This window comes from Pararge aegeria, chromosome 8 (assembly GCF_905163445.1).
Source record: "Pararge aegeria chromosome 8, ilParAegt1.1, whole genome shotgun sequence".
Classification (NCBI taxonomy): Eukaryota; Metazoa; Arthropoda; class Insecta; order Lepidoptera; family Nymphalidae; genus Pararge; species Pararge aegeria.
The window spans coordinates 11,402,421-11,426,394 of record NC_053187.1 but is presented as its reverse complement, the minus strand read 5'-3'; the positions used below and the strand labels follow the sequence as shown (position 1 = coordinate 11,426,394).

Below are 23,974 nucleotides of genomic sequence, written 5' to 3'. Positions count from 1 at the left end.
CGTCCACGTTTAGTAACGTTTCTTACGAATCCCGCGGGAACAGTTTTGATAAAATTTATAATATTTAGTGTTTTCCTGGGATGTTGATAAAAAGTTGCCTATTTTACCCTCCGTCCAAATTGAGTGTTTGTTTCGTTAGGAAGTAGAGGAAAGGCAAACATACAAACACACTTTCGCATTTTATAATATTAGTAAGGATAAGTAAGAATGAAAACTCCAAATACATGCCATATTCATTTATTTTTTCGAACATTTCGTTAATGACCAGAACATATACAAGTTATCAATATTCAAGCAAAATATACACACAAATAAAATGTTAAATTTAACAAGGTTCAATAATACTTCGTTTTTAGGCCCTAGTAAAAGCGGCTATTTAAAATATCTAGGAACAACTTGCACTGGCTCAACGAAAAAGTTCAGTAAGAATTTTCTATTAATGACATTGCAATACTTTAAATACATTTCAATTAAAGAATAATAAAGGAATCTTTAAAATATATTTAGTAAATAAGCTTTACACCTATATGTGAAAATTTCATTTTACTAGTAAAAAAATTAACTGTCAAATATACCTTATGAGGAATATAAACCACTCACACTGGTTGTCTAAGTGTGCTAAGCTGTTACATTACAGCCAATCTTCGATGAATAATATACTTGTTGCAGTCGTCAAACTGTCCGCTATAAAATCGTGAGTTAATTCACACCTTTCGTATAAATTAACTCACGATTTTATAGCCGATTTTCGTTAGTTGGCTAGTGAAAAAACCAATGCGTTCGTGGCTTAAAGTCCAAAATTTTTTTTTTATTTAATTTTTTATTGCATTTTTAACAATTTAACTGACGAAATCTAAATTTAAATGAGGACATACATATTATAAGATATATACGCTAAACTGAAAAACATCGACAAAAATAAAAACAAATGCTTTCTGCTAATTCTGTATGAGATTAAATATCTAGTTCCTTATTAATTGAAGATGGCAATAATAATTATGTTTAAGAGCCATATTCAGAAGCTTATAACGTTATAAATATCTGACAACGTAGCGTTACATTAATGAACTCCTATTCCGATTTACATCACCAGGAATGTGGAAACTTAACAATAAGAGCTTAATGTATACAAATATCATTAACTACCCATTTCCATTACGCTCGGATTACAATATAATAAATACTTAGGTATGATCCTACTGAAAAATCTTTCTTTATTGTATTCTTAAATTAGTATGAGAAACTTTAATAACTCCACCGTTTCAATAAATCGTGTTGATGTGTGATTTGCTACACTAATACTAAACCCTTAAAGCCAAAAATTACAAACAAACGATCAATTACCTTGTAAGTACTATTTCAGACTTTGTCTATAACGAATAAGTAAAACATTGTTCATTAAAGTCAAAATATAAATATATTTATTCTAACAAACAGCCGTATAGTAAATGTATAGAATTTCTTATGATGTATATATACATAAATAATATTATAATGGTTTAGTCGCGATTATTACATTGAAGAGCAAAAAGGATTAATCCCTTTTCTCAAACATAATCTACAAAAATAAATAAATATATATGTGTTTTTAAAATAACTAACTAAGCTACTGACTTCCAAATTCATATTCATAATAAAACGCGGATAACGTTAACAGCACGGTAGTTTAGTTTAGTGCTTAAATAGTTTTTACCATCGAATATTCTGCAAGAAAGTTCTAAGCACCTAACCTAATGCCGGTAGCTTAATCGAAGCCCACATCTGGGCACAGGTCTCCCTTAGTATAAAGCCACAAGCCACTACGCTGCTCAAAAGCTTAGATACCGTGATCACTGCGAAACCATAAATGATGAAAATGACTGCGATCGATGGCTTAACCTGATCGCAGACCAATATTAAGAATAAAATATTAACTAAACCAGGAATCAATTCGAGACTGACAACTAACTATAGACTGTGTGACTAAATGTGTAGTTTTCAGATTTGACGCGGATAGGTGATAAGGGTTGTCTCTATATCCTCCACAACTCATTGATTTATGGCACGATATTTTTAGATCTCGTCGTTAAAGCAAGATATCTCTGTAAACACACGTTCTGGCTTTGCAAAAGAATAATCTATCATCACAATATTAAAACTAATTGTATGAATGAATGTAAATATTTTGAAATTGCTGTTCATCGTATAAAAGTAGCGATGTTACTAGTAACGTTTTCACATATTTCTGAACTTTCTAAAGGGTAATGACTTTTAATATGTCTGGCAATAGAAAACTTTTATCGTTTTTATATAAGCCTTCATAAAAGGTAGGATCTATATTATGCGTTCAGGAAACCGCAAACTCTCCCGCGCACCAATTAGTAAGAGATCTTGATAAAATTATTCGAAGGAGAAAAATGCCTATCGGATTGCAAATATCTAACTAATTCGGTAATCAAGCTTTGAAGGATGCTTATCATAATATAAGGACACTGTTCACCGCGTTAATACGTTAATGTTTATTTAATTTATGTATATTATCTATGCTATAATAAAAAAGACATACTTTCGCTTTAATACAATACATTATTATGGCTTTCTCGATAATAACATTGTGCATGGCAGCATGACAAACCCCTCGCAGCGCAAGGTCGTAGGCAGAGATGTCGCTAACGAGTAAGCAAAGGGCTCTTGACCAATCAGAATCGAGTTATTAGAGAAAACGTTATTTGAATTCTTTATAACTTTCTGAAGAAAAATCTAAATTAATATTAACTGTATATACATTTATGTTTTCGGTTTAGGTAGATGACTACGATAAATGCCTACAACCACGTAGAAAGTACATCTTAGGATTAATATTTATAAAATTTATAACTTAGCAATAGAGCTTGCTATCGATAAAATAAGCAGTTCATTTCTTAAAATTAACGTTCTGCCGGGCCATCTGACCGATTTTAGATATTTAAGACCTAAGAGGTACATAAAGTTAATAAACACTAGGAAACCTTGACATAATTAATTTTGTAAGTATTAGGAAAACAACTGGTGAAAATGATAGTTTAAAATAATAATAATAGAAATAACATATTAATTTAAGAATAGATGCATGTTTACGCGGCAAAAGTGCTCTACAGAGGTGGCGCGGGGGCAGCACGCGGTTCATATTTATATTTTCGGTGGTGCGGTGCGAGGTCATATAAAGATGCGGTTTCCAAAATTGGAGCCTGAACGACATGCTACAATCAGTATCGTCATGCGGTTCGTACCTATATGCGGCGCCAATGCGGAGAAGAACCACGGTTCCGGTTGAACATAGAGAAGACGAATCCACGAATACACGCGATCACCAACGAAGTGAGAAGCCCTGAGTGTCATCATGTCTCTTTTGGACCCACTAGGTCTAATCTCGCCGCTCATCACGCTGGCGAAGAAGTTAATGCAAGAAAAATCGAAACATGGAACCGGTTGGGATAAACCCGGAGAAGCTACAACTAAGGTGGACATCTTGGCTAAATAAACTTCGAGCTATAGATACTCTGCGTATATAATGTTGAGTCGACGATCGTCGAAGGACAGCTGTACGTGTTCATAGATGCAAGTCACGAAGCTTACTCAACCGCGATCTTCGTACGTATGGAACGAGCCGACGGATCAACGCACGTCGCCTTGACCACCGCGAGAAGTCGAGTTGCTCCACTGAAGGCCACTTCTATACTTCGGCTAGAACTGCAAGCTGCTCTGGGCGCACAGCAAAAAGAACCTAAGAGGAACACGACTTCGAATTCTCAAGGAAAATCTATTGGTCAGATTCACGTACTGACTAGTGTAGCCGATCGGAGCCGCGTACCTTCAAGACGTCGGTAGCGCACAGGCTAGCGGAAATGGAATGAAATGTCTGCTAAGGAAAATGTAGCCGACGTGACAAGAGAAACGCCGAGCAACTTTAATGCGAACCACAGATGGTTCCACGGGCCGCCTTTCCTAAGAAAATCGGAAGAAGGCCAAGGGGAGAAGATCGCTGAAGCTGTATAGCACACGAACCTGCGGTAGCAGCAGGTTAACAAGGATAAAAAATATATCGAAATGGCATACATTAATATGAGCAACAGCACGGGTACTGCAGTTAATCGACCTGCGAAGACCCAGCAACCATGTGGTAGCGGCGGCGATAAGAAAACGTACGAAACGGAAAAACTATGGGTGCTTGAAATGCAGGCACAATCATAATATGATAGTGTAAGAGAACGCATCATCATCATTTGAAGACATCTATTGTGCATTTTATTTTATCTCGTTATTATAATAACTTCGATACATTTTATATACCTTTAGTACTTCTTTCGGAAGTGAGTTTGATCGTCTGGATTGCTTTCGCACAGCAGAAAATACACTTATAACATTAGTAAGGAAGCATACGCGGGTAGAACTAGTTTCATATAAAGATCCTTAAATAGCGCAGTTTCGTCCAGTGCGGTTCAGCCTAATTTATATAAGTACATAGCGAAATATGAAGTATTTATTGTTATTACCTACCAATATTCGTCCGATAATACAGTGCAGTCCTTAATATAATGTAATGACTTTCTCGATTAAACAAATTCTTAGTAAAAACAAAAATGTCCATTATAATCAATGTGAGATAAACCTTTACAATTATGAACAAAAGTGTAAATACCTCTAATTAACAAAGGTTGCCAAACCAAAACCTTGCCAACTACCAAGAACAATGTTGAGGTAAATAAAACATTTTTTTAACTAAGTATTAAAAAAATGGGACCAACCAAACCTCAACAGAAACTGGATTCAATGAATTAATAATATCGAGGTTGCACTGTAAAGCCATATAGCATACATTGAATTTGACGTTGATAGAAGCAGTCACATTGCCGAAGATCTGTTTGGTGTGGAGTATAGAAGAAATTATACATTATTACATCATACAGATTCTCCAGCTTTACGCGAAGTATAGCAAATAAAGCTTATTTTTTATAACATAGCATACAGCTGACCGCACTGTCATTTGCCGAACAATTTGCTGCTGACGTCTTTGTGTAAAAAAAAAAACATTTCATTAGTGATCGAAATAAAAGAGCTACGATTGCAATGGGAACTCCTTACGATAAGATTATGCCTGGAACAGGTTTTGTTGTTTGGCGTCGTTCTCAAAGTCGCTCCACGCGTTGTTCATCTCCATGAATATCATTTTCGCTAAATTCTCATTCGGTGTGCCCATTTGCTATAAGTAAAATAAAAAAATCAATGTTAAAAAATATACTTGCAGTATAAGTAGGTACCTACCGCATCACAGATCTGAGCAGGTTACCCATTGACAAAATAAAACTTAATACTTTAATTAGTTTATGTGTTTCGTTACTTTTTTGACCAAAACCAGGTTGATTGATTACTTAGTTAAAGAGTGGAGAAAAAACAAACACAGTTTCATATTAATAATATTGCTAAGGATTATGTTATCAAGGAACATTTGAACATACATTTACACGCATACCGGTCAAAATCATAGACCCCCTTACTATAGTCGGGTAGAAAATAAAAAGTTACCTTGTCCGGATGTACGGCGAGACAAGCTTTCCGGTAGCTGCGCTTGACATCAGCGGGCGATACCAGCTGTGACATATCCACTCGCGACCAGCGACAGTCTTCCCAGACCACAGTGTGTAGAGAGCACAGAAGCGCACGGATATTCGCCTTCTTGCCCTCCGTCTGTCAATAATTTAAGTTTTCCATCATCGATATCATTAAAACAACAACATTGGAATCTCATAAACTTTTTCGCACCGCATTCACATTCTTCTAAAAAAAGTTTTGAGTGTTTGAATTGGGTTCTAAATAGTATAAGAGGTTCTTCTTTTACCAAATAATTATTATCAAAAGTCTGAGAAATAGTAAGACAGAATAAGCGAAAGTCATATAAAAAGACAAACGAAAGTAAGTCTCATGAAATAAAAAAAAAAAAAAAAAGTTTGTTAACCATGTTTTTATTGTTATATACAAATATTTGTATCGAGCAAACAGCAAAAACAGAGAAAGTCCTTGGTGTAATGGAAATTTGGCTACGAAAACTACTACGAAAACTTACCCAATATATTAGTGCAAAGAAGCACAACAATTTTATTATATCATGTTTCTTTTCGAGAAATGTGTATTATATAAATACGCAGTATTTTTTCAGGGCAAAAACACCAAAAATGAGTAATGACGCCTTAGTCGAGAATTCTTTAGTTTGGAAAAACTATACTTCAAACTCTATTTTTCTCATTAATCGAATTGTATTTTAAGAAGAAACTATACGGGGCGAAAGTATAACAATGTCGCTAACATGTTTTAAAAAAGTCATTTTTATTTTAAGATTATTGAAAATTAATGTTCTTTACCCATTCATGAATCTTCAATTTATCCGGATCCATTTCCTTAACCATCTCTTCTTTCCTCATGGCGTTCATTGTTCTGGGCCCAGATTCGCGCTTAGCAAACTCATATCCTTGGCTGCCCAAAAGATCGCCGAATACGTCCGTAGATTTCTTACCCTTTTCTTCTTGGCCGGCTGGCGTCTTTGCTGTTTCAAAGTGTGTTCGGCTGTGTGAAAAGTTAATACGAACGTTAGTTCACCTACAAACTAAGAATGTGATTGAAGTTATAATTTTAGGTATATGTCTATGTATACTTGGCCATTTTTTAATTACGCGTACTCGACCGAATAGCTCGGTTTAAATGCAGAGTTATTCTGCTGAGCACGAATCAGATAGAATTGTACTGGATTTGATTAGTTTCCCTTTTTAATTAAGGTAGGTACATACTCAATAGGAACAAGTGTTTTTTTTATATTATACTTGCATAAAATACACTTGTGAAGTTATGGCCTGTGTACGAGACGTACTAAACTTGCATAAAAGACCCTTGCGCTTAAAAATGCCCCTGAAACTATTTAGAATTTCATTTATCCGGGTTTAAACCTTCCGCCTCGTAGCATCCTAAGTCCGTTTTCAAGATGCCATTGAAAATTTCATCAAGATGTTTTCTGTTGTCGGTACTGACAGCAAAAGAAAGCACTTTCACATTTATAGATGTGCTGTACATACCTATAGTCAGGTTGATGAGCCGGTGACCTGGCGGGCGTATGAGGCTGATGCGCAGGAGTGTGCGCGGGAGAGTCTCTAGGGGTCACCATGGGGGTCGCCATAGGCGTGACTAGAGGCGTTGCAACGGGAGTTGTGGCCGGTAGCCCGGCGCCCAACATACCGAGATCCGCGAACGGGTCCCGCTTGTTCTGGACTTGCTCCGTTGGAATGGTTTGAGGTCGCACTAAAATAATCTTGTTCTTAATAAGTTGATTACACGTAACGAGCAGAGTCACAAAAACCGAGCTAGGCAGCAACTCAAAACGCACCGCAAAAAAGAAGCCATTGTAAAGCGATTGCTGGTGACGAAAAAATGAGGATGACAGCAGACAGAGATCGCAGAGCATTTAATTGGCTTCGCTTTCGCTTCAAACTGTCTCGGCTACTCGTGCTACTGTTTTCATTGGACGAATGCAATGCGACTTGACGAACGACGAATGAGATAATCTAGTTACAATAGAAAATGTATTTTAAAAATAGTCAAGTGTAAGTAGTTATTCAAATGGTCCTTTAGAAGGAACTTTCGATGTGTATAAATTTTAACATTGTAGTGATGATGGTGATAACTTTTGTAAACTTATAATAAAATCTACTCGGTTTCCAAGCGCCCTGCTACATTTTATACCTACTGCCGATGGTTGAGTGTTTACTTTCTAGTAAACCCTTGCGATAACTGCGAGTTATTTGCTGTTGTCCATTCAGTTTAATCTCTTTCTTGATCGTTAAATCCTTGTAAAATTAAATGCTAGACACAAAAACTTTATAAGGTACAAACATTTTTTTAACATAAAACAAAACATAATACCGATAACGGAACGTTTATCGATGATTTGAAGGAGATATAAAGTAAATCTAAATAATAAGCTTACCATCTTCTTTGATCAGCGGAGCAAGTAATGGCTCTTGCTTGGGCAGCGGATCGTTTAAACCGAATGGATCAAAAGTGAGAGGGTCGCTCGAATTAACTTTGCTTGACGCGGTAGTTGGTGGCGCTGGTAGGTCACCGAAGATAGACTCAGACGAAAACGGCTGAAAATTATATCGTATTAAAACCTCCTTCCCTTGCCGAGGATTTTGAACAACAATATTTCATAAGGAGTTTATGAATATTTTATATTAATATCATACACGCATAATTTTTAACATTAGTGATATTTAAAAACATGCATATACTATCTGTAGCTTTAGTTTAAATTTTCATGTTCTGTCAATTCAATAAAACTTATCACCTATGTACTGAAACGTCACATCCATGCGTTAAGGTAAACCTGTCATTATATTGGAGGACCAAGTCATCACATAATTCGACATCTCTATACAAATATGCCATATTTACGCTACAACAAAGTTATGTTTAGTCTCAAACATTGCTTATTTTGGAAATTTGAGCATTATTTTGACCGCCTTTTTCGAGATTCGAAATTGCTGTACTGGTTAAATACATGCGGCCGGCAAATGTTGTATAAAAATACATATCTGTCGTGGCTTAGTGGCCAAATAAAACATGGCAACCATCTTTGGTTATCAAAGATTTTAATTAAATTTCGAAGTGACTTTAACGCGTGAGAAGTCTCTTTAACAAAAATATCATTGTTGGTTGTTTTTCGTCATAACTTTAACTTTGCAAGCTTACACTGCTCTAGACTACATAGACAAAATAGACTCGCATCACGACCATGAATTGGATGTAATTTAGTACCATATATAACTCCACGTACCTGAACGCCTAAAAAATCTGTTTAAGAGAAAGAGAAAGGAAATCTAATAGTACAAAATGTTGACTAAACTTTAAAATACATAATAGAAATAGAAAATTAGTGTAGATTTGATTAACCGTCCCCGGCCTTATTTGTAAATACCTGTGGATTATCCGTGGCTTTGTTACTGAGGAAGTCACCGAAAGATTCCTCAGTAGGCTTCTCCATCATTCCGAAAAAGTCAAACGAGTCTCCACTCTTCAATTTTTCACTAGCTGGTTTCTGTTGAGATTGTTTCTCGGAGGCGATATTTAAAAAGTCCGCTGTATTCGTAGCGGGTGGTGTTTGAGTGTCTCTATGTGGCGGCGGGGGGCGGTGAGGGGCAGGCGGCGCTGGGCGCTGGGGTCGCTTTTCGGGCTCCCTTGGTGGATAGTCTGTGGTGACTGTTAAACGATGAAGGGTGACACTATTGAACAATCCGACAGAGTTTATGAATCTCGCGATCTTTGCAGTCAAACGGGACTTTTGAATACATATAAATTGAAGAAAAAGATTGCGAGATTACCGCCTCCAGAGATTCGTAGCAATGCGGGTCCACTATTTACTTCACACACTCTTTAGATTTAGATGTCACATTGACATCTAAATCTTCTCTATTCTTTTGACATATCAAGTTTCGTATACTTGGTAAAGTTTATACGTTATTTTTGCGTTATTACGTTATTTTGTAACGTTCTCTGATGAATCAGACAATAAAATCGGTTATGATATTATATTTTTTTAATAGGTTATGTACGTAAATATTTTTTACCGATACTTTATATAAAAATAAAAATTTTCGTTGTAGATATTCTTTTAAAGTCGATTATAATAAATCGCATAAATAACGCACGAGGATATCTTCACGAAATCTGAAGCCGAACTGTAAAAAGCAAAATGAAAATAAAACCGCATGCGATAAAAGCATCGCTAACGGCGGCCAAATAAATTCGATTTTAATTGCAATAAGTGACGTCCAGCTTGAAAAATTAACACAAATTAGACGTGTTTACATCATCCACTTCAAATTAGGATCCTTAGTAGGCAGTTAATATATTTGAATGTCTATTACATAAAAAGACAACAACATCCATAAAAATCAAACGGATTTAACTAAAGTGTCCAAAAAGTGCAAGAATTTGTATTTATATTGTAATGACGTCATAACCGAATAATAGAAGCTAGAAAATAACACAACTACGTATTAGAAAATATGTATTAACTAAAACGTAAAGTCGAAGAAGCCGTTTGATGTTTTAAAGAAAACAAAAACATTATGATGCTTTAAAAAAAACAATAACTTAAAAAAATAATGTTAAGAAGAAATTAATACACACTATATCTAGATCAACACACAAATACATAAGTAACATACTTGTGGAGGGCATGGATGTTGGATTGCTTCGTAGACTAGCTGCATAAATACATAAACATAATGTTTTCAATTAAATACTTATAATACATATGGAATACAACAATACATCAAATTAGCATTGACAGTAAATTTAAGTGCCATCCTTGTTATAATGTTTTATGAGTTACAACATCACATTGCTGAGTGAAATTAGCATTAATAAAATAACACCATTTTTTTTTTAAGTTCTCAATATTTTGCAAGCCTATAATTTGGCACGGTAAGTCTCTCTTATTCTTGTATGAATAATAACAAGAAAAACACTGTATATTTGTGGAACAGAGTATACACTGTGTATCAAATTATTAGTTTGCTTGATCACGTAGACAAAGATACCAATCCCAGGGACCAAAATTATACTTGGCAATCTTTATTAACTTTAGAAAACAAATATCATACTTTTTAGTATTTTATTATTAAATCTGAAAAGTCTAGCTAGGCGCATATTGGATGGGCATACGAAGAGTTCCGTATCGAAGAGCTATATGAAAATTTACATACTATTAAAATTATTATGATCTAGCAAAGTACACCAAATAAACAAGTTTCTTGTATGTAAAGTGCGGCCAATTTACCCGCGGACTTAATATGTAAACAAAAAAATGACAAGCCGTTCGCTTAGTGAAGGGGTAAACAAAATTTTAGTTTTCAAAATACTAAAATAACCTAACCTAACCCAATTTAAAATATTCCCAACCTGTAATTTGTTTGCTTGCTTTTGGTCTGCGGATAAAGTAGCCGCACTTTAGAGCTTTTTTTTTTTAAACTTTTTTTTTACTACTAATGTTGCCCGCGTTCTTCGTTCGCGCTTGTAACGGTTCTCATGAAATTTGTAAAAACGTTTGCTTCCCTAGGATAAAAAGTAGCTTATGTTACTCTACTCTTTCCAACTATGCCAAAAATCGATTAGTTGCTTAGTTAGGGCGTAAAGTAAATAAACAAACACCCTTTCGGATTTATAATATTAGGTATGGATTTATTATAGCGGCAGTAGAAATACACATTCTGTGAAAAATATAAAGTCCGCTAGCAGACAGACGGAAAGCAGAGGTGTTATATATTTGGGAACTTTATTTATTTAAGGAACCGTAAATAAATAAAGTTATTTATTTAAGGAACCATAAATAAATAAAGTTTTCTTTCTCTGAATTTAACATACCAAAGTTGTCTATGGTCTCATCTCTCTCCAGTGAAGTAGAGAACAGAACGTCCGGCGTCCGTATGGGGAAGGAATGATCTTCCTCCCAGATATCGCTGCGTGGCTTACGTCGTTCCCCGTTTTGAACCACGAGACTGATAACTACGGTCACATTGGAAGAAAAATGATCGTTCACTGCACTTGATTCGTCTATGCCATCGATTTCTGATCTGAAATAATATTATGGACTTATAGAATATGTCGTCGTAGTTTTGATTTAACTATAGACTATATACTAAATTTAATTTTATTTATATTCGGTCAAATTACATTTTAGTATTCAACTTCAAATCTTTTTTATAATGAAAGATTGTATGACGCAATCAACGATGCCTCGTTGTCTATGTGGGCAAATACACGTTTAGAATAATCCGAAGACATTTTTCTATCGTGGAACATAACAAAGCCCGTTAAAACTTTTAACTGTCGCTGCAACCTAGCCGTTGTCTTACTTACATCCTCAATAGAACCTAATCTTCTAGCAATTCATTTAGACAGTTGTATTTAAACACGGGGAGAAGAATCTTTATTTCCTAACTAAAACTTTTTCTCTAACATCGCTTAAAAGTTAAACTGCCCATAAACAGTTCAAAACGCGAGTCTGGTGCCCCGATTTAAGCAATTATATTGTACAGTAAATTCCCACTTTCTACAAAATCAACTTTCTCCAGTCCACAGTGTACTGGCTCAGAAAAATGTAACTTGTAGCATAACGCGTGGAGGCGCGACGGGTACGTGTTCAAGATTCCGCTTCACACCAGAGCTAGGTGTAAGAGGCAGTCAAAACGTTAAGAAAAAAAATCAGCAACTCTTTTCCGCACGTACCTAGTGAACTTGATGACATGCTGGTCGTAGCGCAGAAAGCCGGTGTGGAAAGCGACCGTTAGCATAGGGACGCGTTGCAAACGACCCAACTGCTGTCTGGCATGGTATAGCACCACCGTCACGTCACCCACCACAGTACTGTCCAACTGAAGAGTTACCTGAAGTGATACGCAAAATATTACAATTACTACAAATAAAATTTCGAAATTCCTTCTTATTTGAAAATACACTTGCACCATAGTAGAAATTATCAAATAAGATTTTTGAGATCAACATTTTACAGCTACATGGATCGTGATCGCGACAGGACCACTGTCCATGTACATTAAAGGTAAATATAGACAAATCTCAAAATATTATCGTGGTATGTACCTGTTCAACTATTTTGAAGAAATCATAATAATCTTCATAACAAGACATTAGAAATGTTGTGCACGCGTCGCCTTGTCGCCGCGAACGAGACTCATAACGAATTTTAGCGAAACATTTGTAACAATTAGCAATTTTTTTGAAATTTTTAAACAAGACTGCTCCTTACGCTCAACTAGTGTACGCCGTTGTGAAAAACAGAAATGTATGACTCCCAGCAGCTCGTTCGCTCACGCCTAGTGGTACGGCCGCTCGGAGCAGTCGTCATGCGACAAGTGTTCTATAAAGTGCTACAGGTCATATCTAGTTCAGACGAGTCTGCTAGGAAGAGTCTACCCTCTTAAGTCCTAAACAAACGTAGTTAATATTCATAAAGCTTGATTGATTTTTAATATTAATAAAACCCCTAATAAAAAAAAAGAATGAAAAATGGAAAAGCTTTCAATTTCGCACGATATTATTTTTACCTTGTTTAGTCACATACCCCGATACTAACCAAAATGAGTTACTTATCAATAATAGTTCAAGTTGTCATCTCTAGGGAAATGTTAGACTACAGCAGCTGTTTCATACAACTATTGTTTGCCTTTGGGATACAAAACGCAAAAGGAAGCAAATTTAATTTCCAACCTACTTGTATATTTAAGAATGTGCGCGAAAGCAAAAATTTACTACTGACACATACTGTACCTTTCCTTCAGCCATATTGTATAGATGCATACTTTCATAACTTCTTAAAGGAGGTGAGATCAGTCGGTCTTCGTTAAAAACTTCAAGAAACGGTCTGCAACCATCTCTAAAATGCAAAAATTTTTGTATAATTATTAAAGTTATATAAGAACGTGTTCGTAAGTTCGTAGTACATACCTTGCTTTGGTAAACAGTGGCACAGGTTGCACGGTAAGGGAGACTAATGAAACAGGCCTAAAATGAGGGAGTATTGGTTCTGGTCTGAAACGAAACACAGAAAAACACCAGATTATATATTAAACTTTTAAGTTATCTGAAAATTCCAGTAATCATTATTTTTGCTATAGATGCTAAACGTTCATGATAACTAATATTGTTAAATCATTAAACTTTTTTTTTTGTGAGGATATAATAAGAATTACTTATCTCAATGCATTTGCATGTATGTGCTTACAAGAAATTGAATTAAAAACATAAATAGCCCCCGATACAATAGCACTATTTTTTAGTTTTTATTCCGTTAGTTAATATGTATTCCTCATTCCCTTACAATGTAGGGTAAATTATTGTACTAGTCAAGCCCTTATATTTAAAACCCATATTGAAGAAATTGTGAAAAAATATGTTATCCGTCATTTGGGTTTCTGCCGTCTTAGTTAAGGATGTCATTACCTAATAATGTTGCTAAGATAGTACAAATATCGGAGTTGACTCGGCGGCATGTTGATGGGTGTTCTCTTCACGCCAAATATCTGAAGGGCGTCTTCAGGAACCGACACTAGTTTCGCATACATTAAGAGTCCGCAGAGCAACATACAGGATCTCGATTTACCGTCCTATAAAAATAAATAATCAACTGAAAACATAGAAAAATAAAATATATATTGTTCATTAAATATACAACAAGATTCACAAACACACATTTGCACTGAAACTTAATATTAATATGTATTTGTAAAAACTCTTGTAAGTAAATAATAAAAATATTGATGGAAATAATAGATTAATTAGCAAAAACTATTACAAAACTCATAACCCGTATCCAAAGTATTTAAGCTTAGTTGCGTAGATGAACTGATTGAAAGGAAAAATATGTTTATTAAGACGTCACGTAAAATTGGTTCTTAAAATTATAAGATTTATTTTAATTAGCCATGAATGAAGGTACCAATAGTTTAGGTACAATGCCCAAAATTTTAATTGGCTGGGCTGAATTAGCTTTCAGGGTCGTTAGCGTAATTGAATTCCTAAAAACTGTGCCACTTACATACGGTCTGGCCATCTAACATAGCGCGTCTTTTACAAGTTCAGTATCCTTAGTTCGAGCGCTCGCAATTGAAGAGCCGTTTTTGCATATCAAACTATGTATCGTCAAAGTGAAATTGACCTAATGAGACAAGTTTTAGAGTCACAAACACTCTACTTCTTATTTTTGTGTTACAATCGTTCTGTCAAAAGAACTGTAGGCCAATTTGAGCCTTGATACAATGCAAATAAGATCTATTTTACTAATCACTAAGATGCTCAAGGATTTCCATACTCAAAAACGACTCTTCAGTTGCGAGCAAACAAATCTTGTACTAAGGCTACTAAAGAAGCAAACACGATTAGCCGTGTGCTGAAGTGTTTACCTGGCAAGCGATCACAAGTGCAGATTTATCGTCTTTCCCCAAATACTGATACATATGCTGTAAAAGCGCGTAGTACGGTGCAAGTAATGGGGCCCGGTGCTCTTCGGTGGGCCACAAAGAGGTATCTGTGACGAGCTGGCGGCGGGGGAAGCGTGCGCGCGCGTCGTGCACTGTATACACGCAGTATTTACCGCCTGGGTGATGACTTTCTAAGTACATCTGTTCGAGAAATAATTATTTTAAAACTCATTACAGTTTTATATACAATTGGACAGAATTGCATTGAACTTCGATAGTTAAATGAGTTAACATACATTTTTTCCCATAATTTATTTAACAGAATAACGATCTCTAGCTTTCAAAGCGACCGAATTCAGTCTTCCGGAAGGTTTCGGAAGGAAAAGTCTAATCCAGCCTTATAATCTCTCTCCTAATATTATATCACATACAATTTTTTAACTAAACGCACTTATGTTGCAGTTGCCATAAGTAATACTGAAATAATAAATGACTGCAATAGCCTATCCTCATAAACAAAATACATAAACCATGATTTTCTTAAATAATTTGTAACCCTCCCAACTTTACAACTTCCAAATTTACCTAACCGTAGATTCAGGTTGTATTTAACTTTACACTTCAATCCAACTTCGGATTAAATATTTTGTAACTATTTTACCTCGAGTTGAATGCAGTTTTAATTTCTAAGATCAAATTTAGTTTTCTTACGTCAAATCTCTTTCTTGTTCTACTTATTCTTAGTTTCATTAGCTGTAATACCAAGCCTTTCACAAAACATACCTTTAAACACCGATGAATTAATAATTTAACTACTTGTTTGAAATTCGTCTTTTGATATGACACGTAGGTAGTGGATTATTTTTAAACTTAAAAATAACTATAACAACATTTGTACGACAAGCTGCTGATGTGGGATGAATAGAAAAAATTACCAGAAGGTAAGACTTACTTTTACATCTTCTATATGGTTTGTTTTATATGCGCTCTCTAACAATTCCGAAGGATAAGACATCACGATTACGCGACTAGTTATGTAGCTTATATCCAAATCAGCACGCGCTATGGACCTAAAATTATAGAAAAAAAAGGTCATTAATCGTCAATTTTTCGTGTAAACAAAAAATCATGGAAAATTTCAGAAACTCACTGTTGGACGGTGTGCATTACTTTAGAAGAGGTATCTTTTAAATTTTTCAAAAAACTTCCAGCGCCATCTTTTATTGAAGAGAATAGACCTCCAGAAGTGGGCGGTGCTTGTGGCAACGGGGCGTGGTAATGCGGGGCGGCGGGCGGCCGGGCGGGTGGCGGCGGACGAGTTGGTTCCGGCGGCCGAGGATTGGCAGGCTCTTGACTTGTAGGTGCCACTTCCCTGGTCGCTGAAATTATAAGAAATTTTAGAAAATGTCACCTGAAGTTCTGACCATCTGTTAAACGACGTCCGAACTGACAAAAGGCCTCACCTTGTGAAACTTTAATCGCATTGAGTATGCTCAGGTCACAATAAGAACTTTTACTAGATTCACATTAGTCGAGTTAAAGTAGCATTCAATCAGAATATTATATACATTTTATATGACGGCATGTTCATGCTGCACCACAGAAGAGTTGCATATTTTCATTGTAATGCCATTTTTTCTTGTTTGTATTCGGACTTTGATTGTAACTGAAGTAAAATGTATTCTTTCTTTATTGTCTTATAATGTAAACAATACTTTTAGTGTAAAATAAAATTTTATTTTGTTTTTATTTATACCGTACTTTACACTAAAAAATAATGAATAGATCATTTACATTATACAACAAGTTAAAAAAGGAGAACATAGTCATTCCAGTTCATATCCTATGATAATATTAAAAAAGCGAGTTTGTTACGCTTTAACTCCCCATGCGACTACCATGAAATTTTGTACGAGTTACACGTTTTCAGAGAAACTAACTTGAATAAACTTTGTAAGTTTCATGAAAAAAAAGACTTCTCCTCAAGGGAAAAAAAACTTTTAGAAAATGACAACAATCTTTTTATTAGTTTCTAGTGTAAAGTACGTTTTAAAAATATTAAAACATAATATACTAGCAAAGAAAATATATTGATTGCATTTGTTTTATGTATCTACTTTTAAAACGTATCTACTTTACACAGAAAATATATTAAAAGATTATTCACGCCAATTATATGGCTTCGGAAATTCAATACAACGCTAATGTGAATCTGGCTTAGGAGGCAAAGCTTCTAGTCTGTCAGCCCGCACGCGGTTACATTCATACAATGTTTTGGGCAATAATGTTCCAGAACGTTAACACACAAAACATTGAATTTTAAAACAAAGTGTATAATTATCGTATTCTATCATTTTTAATAGATTTCTAAAATTCTATACCATATCAGTATAGTTATTTGAAATAACTACATTTCATAAATTATTACTCATTTGTTGTTGCATCGAGAACTTATAATTTATGGATTTTTTTTCAAATATTTACAATTGTTAAATATACTGACATTGGTGCCTAAACTAAACTAAATTCAAAGGTTTTCAAGTAGCCACATCCTTTTCGCTTTGTTTTTTGCTGAATTGGATATCACTATTTGTAGGCTCATGATTTTAGTTTAATTCAGAGATTTGTATACAATATAATTAGCACCATTGCTAAAGCAAGAATACCTATGGTACACCCGATGAAAATAATGTATACAATATGGATAAAAATAAATGGTTGCAATCTTTGCACCGAAAGTATAACGTAAACTGGGTAATGAGAATGACAAACTGCAATTTTCATCAGCAAATTACAAAAGAAACCACATTTATTTTAATTCTATATTTATTTCTAAAATTAAATAGTAAATTATGTATTATACAAGTTTTTAACTTATTTACTAGTAGTAACAAAAATATTGCTTGTCTATAAGTTATACATTAACAATTATTAAATTAAGGCCTAAAATTTGTGATGAAGTATATAAATTTCAGATATAATTCAATGATTATTGCGCCAATGGCTGTTATGAAAATAGCTTGTAGGTATAAATATCACCTTGAACAATTCCTATTTAACTTTTTATATCAGATTATATTATACCCTTCGGTAATCACTCTTAAGATATTTTATATTATGTATATTATAAAGAACAGTACAATTACGAGTAAGTATACATATAAAGGTTAAATTAATACGGAATGTATGTTAGCTAGCATAGATTTGGAATTAAGCATTATAATATATGCACGATTCTATTCGAATTGTGAAATTATAATAACAAAAATTTCTATAAATACTTAAGAATTAAAAGAATAACATCGCTTACTTTATAGAGGAATACTTTCAAGTAACAATAATGTTTTAAACCATGCATTCACTCTGCAACATTCGTCGCACATGTCAAACTTATTATGTTGTAGGAAGCTGATACTTTTTTGCAACGTTGTCAATCACCGACGATGTGGCGCCACAGGAACAAGTGTTTAGTTCACAGGCGACTTATATAATTTCGTCGAATAAGAACAATGAAAAATCATTGGTAATTAGAAATTGTGATGGCACATATGAATATTATTATAATTACACCCTTGTGACATATTTATAACATATATTTAGATGAGTTGTGATCGGAACAGATAAGCGTATAAATACTATTTAACTTTCTACTTTATTGAGGAATACTTTTAAGTAAACACCTCCTTTGTAGGAACATCGAATATTATTAAAATGGAATTGCACATTCTTAATATGTTGATACAATTCAATCAGTTGAAGTACAAGTTGTCAGGTCACACTTTTGAAAAGGTGCCACAAACGTACTCGTATATGTACTAACATTTCATGCAGTATGAACGTTGTGAACTGAAATAACAAGACGCTCGTGTATTTTCCATCACTGGACAATGTCGTATGCTTATGTTATCTTATATGTATGTAAGATTTGCGTATCAAGTGTTGCTAGTTAATACATGGCTTAATGGCGACATTAAATGTCAACGCACATTTAAATTCCTGCAGCGCATCGCTTAACTGTCCCATTTATAATTATTTATTTGGATAAGTATAAAACATCACACACTAACTAATATAAAATGAAAATCCTTATTTTTACAATATTACATTATACTATTCACAAATTGTATGTTGAAGCAAAATAAATAAACATTTTGTCAATGTTATATAATAGTGGACTAAAAATAAGTGTATAATCAAAATTATTTCTTATTGTTGTAAAAGTGGCTGCACAAATAAGGAAAATACTTTTTATCATACAATGTGTAATTCACAACCTTTATAAATCGTTTGAATTCTTTAATTTAAAAATATTAAACTCACAACTAGAACTAACTTTCGCAGTTGCCTATGTATCCAAAACCTTAAAGACCTGCTCCAAAACCTTGATAACCTGCTCTGAGGAGTCAGATTATGACACCAATGCAAGGAAACAAATAAAAAACGGCTAAGAATTTTCTCAGAATATTGGTTAATTAAAAAAATATCAAAAAACCATTGCAACGCCCCCTTGTGGCCTACAGCCGTAAAATTTATCTAAAATACCACCGGGAAGTTTAACGCACGTAATGCAAAATACCGCATTAAAAATGACGTGGTGATTTTACAAAAATGGCAATAAACAAAGATAAAGAACGCATTTACTACCCTCTCCGTTATGTTTATTAGGTATTGTTATGTGCTTAAGAAATCTACGCATCGTAATCTTTCCCGGGTCATTATAAGAATGGTTAGAAAAATATAACACGAAGCACCCATAAAATATAAAATATACTGTAAATCTGCACCAAAACCATATAATAATATATTATTGTTATGCAATGCTTATAAGATCAATAAGCATTGCATAACAATAACTAGGATAAGGTATTTCACTGTATTTAAAATATGGCCTGGCAGCTAAAGTTATCCGCAAAAACAAAAGTACTTTTTTTCTGAACCATAAAATAATATAATTTTTTCCCGAGCAAGGTTCCCTTAAACGGTTCCATGATTGGTTGAATCGAAAAGACGTCATAAGTTGCTAAACACTGTGCTATTGTAAGAAATAACTACAATTAACTTTAAATTTTTTATTAACGTGCGGCGTTATTTTAGTCACGTGACCCCAATGAGAGTATTTACAGACAATATCAAAATGTTTTTTATTCGTTTTTTATTTGAAATACTGCACTTGAATCTAAATATTATAATAAATAAATCTATTAAAAGTGGTTCAAATACAAAAAATCTATCTTCCTATTAATAATATAACTGCGAAAGTTCGTAACATGTCTGTGTGTGTTGTTACTCTTTCACGCAAAAATTACTGAAATTTGAATGGACCTAGATTAGTTGTTAATCATGGATTAACACATAGTCTACTTTTTATCCCGGAGAATGTACGATTCGCGGGCAACAGCTAGTACTTTTTAGTTACTAATGTAAATGGATATACTTGGATGGAAAGAAGCGGGCATTATTTTGCGGAAGTCAATGATATATATAAGTACTACTGCTAAGTTTATAATTTTGCATTGTAAAGTCAACATCTGAGGATATTTTGGGGTCGAAGCGAAACGTGCGTAGAGCGACTGAAGACACAGATAAAGAACACACAGGTCACCGTGCATATTTGCCTCTTTTAGCATGGTTTTAGTGGGTAATAGACGATTGTACTAGAACTTGTTTTAGAACTAGTTAGTTAGTTAGAAAAAATAAACCCAAACGCACAATGGTGTACGAAGTTTATGCTTTTTAATACTGATGATTAATTAGAAATTTAATATTACATAATTAGTAGATAATTTGCAGTTCCCAGGAATAACCTACGCCTAAAGCTAACCCCCAAATAACGCTCTTAATAAAAAGTCATTATTTTTTATACTACTATAATTTCTTTTGTGGCATCGTTTCCCTGAACACCGCTCACAAATAGTCTTCTTTTAAATCTATAATTATGTTTACTACGGACTGAAGTCTTCTTGTTGTGAGGATGGAAATGTCAAGGTGCAGTTAAAGATTACTAAGCATTGGTAGACTGCCTATATAATCATATTAGCTTTAGACATGATCAAGAAAACACATCACTTTATAATTACTTAATTATTGTTTTTAAATGAATGCTATATATTATTTTTTTATTTTACAGTGTAGTATCCTTTTTGTACCAGAAAGTTATTAAATAATTGGTAAAAAATCACGTTTTTACCTAATTAGTTGACATCACATTAACACGTGTAAGTGAGTGCATATAAACGTGTGTGTGAATTATTGTTTTAATATCATCCTGGTCCTTAATGTATTTTTTGGTGGCCATTGCAAACCGTTAATGCACACTGTATTTAACACAGCAGATAATATGGTAGACACCGCGTACTTTTTAATGCAATATTTTAAGTTATTTCTCTAAATCTATATTAAATCCGAGACAAAGTTTGTAGAAAAAGCGTTTGTCACTATCATGAAAATAACTTTTAGAAATATTAATTAATACTTATGGACTACTACATTTTTTAAAGCAAAGTATTGTTTTTTTTTTTTTGATAAGTCAGTAAAATTTTCTTATACAATTTTACATGCCATGCCATTAAGCTTTGTTTTTCATAAAAGCCTTATTTGCAGCCTGGTGTCAATTAAAAACTTTTACCTTCTTCAAAACAGAACTTTACAAATTTTGAAACCCCATAGAAAAACGTCCATAGAGAGAGGTTTCTGTAAAATGCTTTCTTAGCGAATGGCTAGGCTCTGAAAGCCAAATAGTAAAATGGGGACATGGAATAGGCTCTTTTTATACAGGTATTTTTTTAATATAAAACTGTTAACCTTAATGTCGATTTTTATGTTTTTTTTTTTAATTATGTGCCATTTTTTATTAAAAATAGAAATTAGACATTTATACCATTCTTATCCACAATCTCTAGCCATAAAGTCATCCATTATTTACAGTATATCCTATATATATTTTTCAAAAATATAAATTACCGACGCCCTTGATAGTAGGAGGGTAAGCATTTAGCTCTTTCTTTACATAAAAGGAAATATAAATTATAAAATTCTTTAAAATTACTGACAAAGCTGTGGTAACTAAATAATTAACAGTAAAATATATGTGTACAGCTTAAACCTTTTAAATAACATTTTAAAGTGTATATGGAAATAAAATATGGTATTAAAATTTAAAACGTTTATCGTCCAAGTAGCAAGCCAACATTTTTTTAGGTATCTATTTGTCAGTTACTGTGCTTATGCAAAGAACTATACATATATTTTTCACACTCGTTTGACAATCTAAAGTGATTAATTTTAGTCAGAAGCTTTAGTAAAGTTGTAATTTAGTATTGAAATCTCGAATCCAAAGAATGTACTCTTTATTCTAAAATTGCTTACTCGCTTCGAATAATTCCAATGCTTATCTCAAAAACTTAATATTGTGTTATTATTAAAAAACAAAAATTAATCGATTTAAAATTAAAAAGACGAGAGACGCCAATTTCAGGACTAATTTCAGTCCATAAACAATTAAAATAGATGCTTAAAACTTGAGAAACTATTTGATCTATTGATTTTACTGTCTCGCGAAGTGTGAAAGCTAAGAATCCTTTGTATTAAACGCAGGGGTACAATAAACGCTGTCTTGGGTGACCGAAAACCCCTTGTTGCACTCAGGATTCTAGAAGCAACCTCCTCGCTCCGCTCTATTAATCTACAATTACATCGCTAATTTATGAAACGTTTAAAACGACTGTAATGCGTACAACTATAGCTTAAGTTATTACAATAATAATAATAAAGGAATACTTGTTTTATTTTTAGTGGTAGAAATAAAAATACCTAAACGTAACGCATTTGTAGTTTACTTTTTTATACCGACCACTGTTTTTTTTTCTTTTTAGGGAATGTTGCTTTTTTCATTTTGTACGAGTATGTAAGGCTAATACGATAGTGTTTATTATTGTCTATTATTTAAACCTATACTACTATATATGTTTAAGGCAATATACTAAATCGTATTACCTATTTGTAGCTTTCTTAGAATAATTAACATACGGAATCAATAAACAAAAGAATCAAAATACGATGAGGAAATGGTTCTTTAAATAGTTATACTATTTAAACCGCATTCATAAAATATCACAACACAATAAAGCGAAAAAAAACCTTACACATAAATTTGAAATTAAAACTATTATAGACTAGCTACCGTGTTTGGAAGCTAGTAGGTATATGGACGACTTACATGACGTTGTACAGAAGCTATTCCGAAAATAGTAACCAAATAAATTGGATTTGACCTTTAATATGAAATGTCACGACAATTAAAATTTATGAACTCGTTCGCGGTAGCTCGTGTTTGCGGTTTGTTTGAAATAGAAATCAATAATTTGACTAACTGACGTTTGTTTTTATAAAAATGAAGAGTTAGATTTTCGTTAATAAAAGTTCAAATAAATCTATTCATTATGTTGTTTGTACACAAGGGAAGTTATTTTTATGAAATAAAAATATTGGTTGAATTACATAATTCGTTATTTTCAATCCACCTTTATTACTAACGTTATGTAGTAATAAGTCTTCTGTTAACGTAATCATTAACTAATGTCACAAATACCCACAAATCTCTAGGCTCAATTACCATATGAACCTAGTAGTGCTATTTGCTTTGCACATTTTCAAAAAGAGACGACTTTTTTAAACCAGTCAATTTAGGTTAGATAAAAGATATGTGTACTATCGAATTACTATAATTTCACGGTAACATTCAAATTATACTTAATATTCAAGTTTATGATCAGAAGAGTATATACGCTAATTAGTTTAATAATAATAATTTATACCCTTTATGTAAACTCTTTTTTTGTGTGAAGGTCTACATAGAATTCCATGGAAGATAAATCATGTTCTAAGGAATCTTACAATTTTAGTGTTATATGAAAATGTATAAACAGTTAATGGTCTTTGGCACATATAGCGTGAAGACAGAGCGGTATAATATCGTA

At 33.5% G+C, this 23,974-nt stretch overlaps 1 protein-coding gene across 2 annotated transcripts in view; it reads right to left on the bottom strand.

Moving 5' to 3' along the window:
* Nucleotides 1-221: 221 nt before the first annotated feature.
* The window catches only part of LOC120625691 (cyclin-G-associated kinase), a 33,429-nt gene continuing 9,676 nt past the window's right edge, over nucleotides 222-23,974 (bottom strand). Inside the window, exons 6-20 of one of the 2 annotated variants that reach the window (XM_039892825.1) lie at nucleotides 16,150-16,378; nucleotides 15,952-16,069; nucleotides 14,982-15,200; nucleotides 14,023-14,186; nucleotides 13,528-13,611; nucleotides 13,351-13,456; nucleotides 12,292-12,449; nucleotides 11,428-11,636; nucleotides 10,230-10,268; nucleotides 8,978-9,258; nucleotides 7,988-8,147; nucleotides 7,080-7,302; nucleotides 6,375-6,576; nucleotides 5,542-5,703; nucleotides 222-5,218 (exon numbers count right to left, since the gene is read on the bottom strand). In XM_039892825.1, coding sequence (XP_039748759.1) covers nucleotides 5,108-5,218; nucleotides 5,542-5,703; nucleotides 6,375-6,576; nucleotides 7,080-7,302; nucleotides 7,988-8,147; nucleotides 8,978-9,258; nucleotides 10,230-10,268; nucleotides 11,428-11,636; nucleotides 12,292-12,449; nucleotides 13,351-13,456; nucleotides 13,528-13,611; nucleotides 14,023-14,186; nucleotides 14,982-15,200; nucleotides 15,952-16,069; nucleotides 16,150-16,378 — 2,465 coding nt within the window. In that variant the 3' untranslated portion in view covers nucleotides 222-5,107. The remainder of the gene's footprint in view (nucleotides 5,219-5,541; nucleotides 5,704-6,374; nucleotides 6,577-7,079; nucleotides 7,303-7,987; nucleotides 8,148-8,977; nucleotides 9,259-10,229; nucleotides 10,269-11,427; nucleotides 11,637-12,291; nucleotides 12,450-13,350; nucleotides 13,457-13,527; nucleotides 13,612-14,022; nucleotides 14,187-14,981; nucleotides 15,201-15,951; nucleotides 16,070-16,149; nucleotides 16,379-23,974) is intronic. The other variant, XM_039892826.1, reaches the window with a different exon arrangement.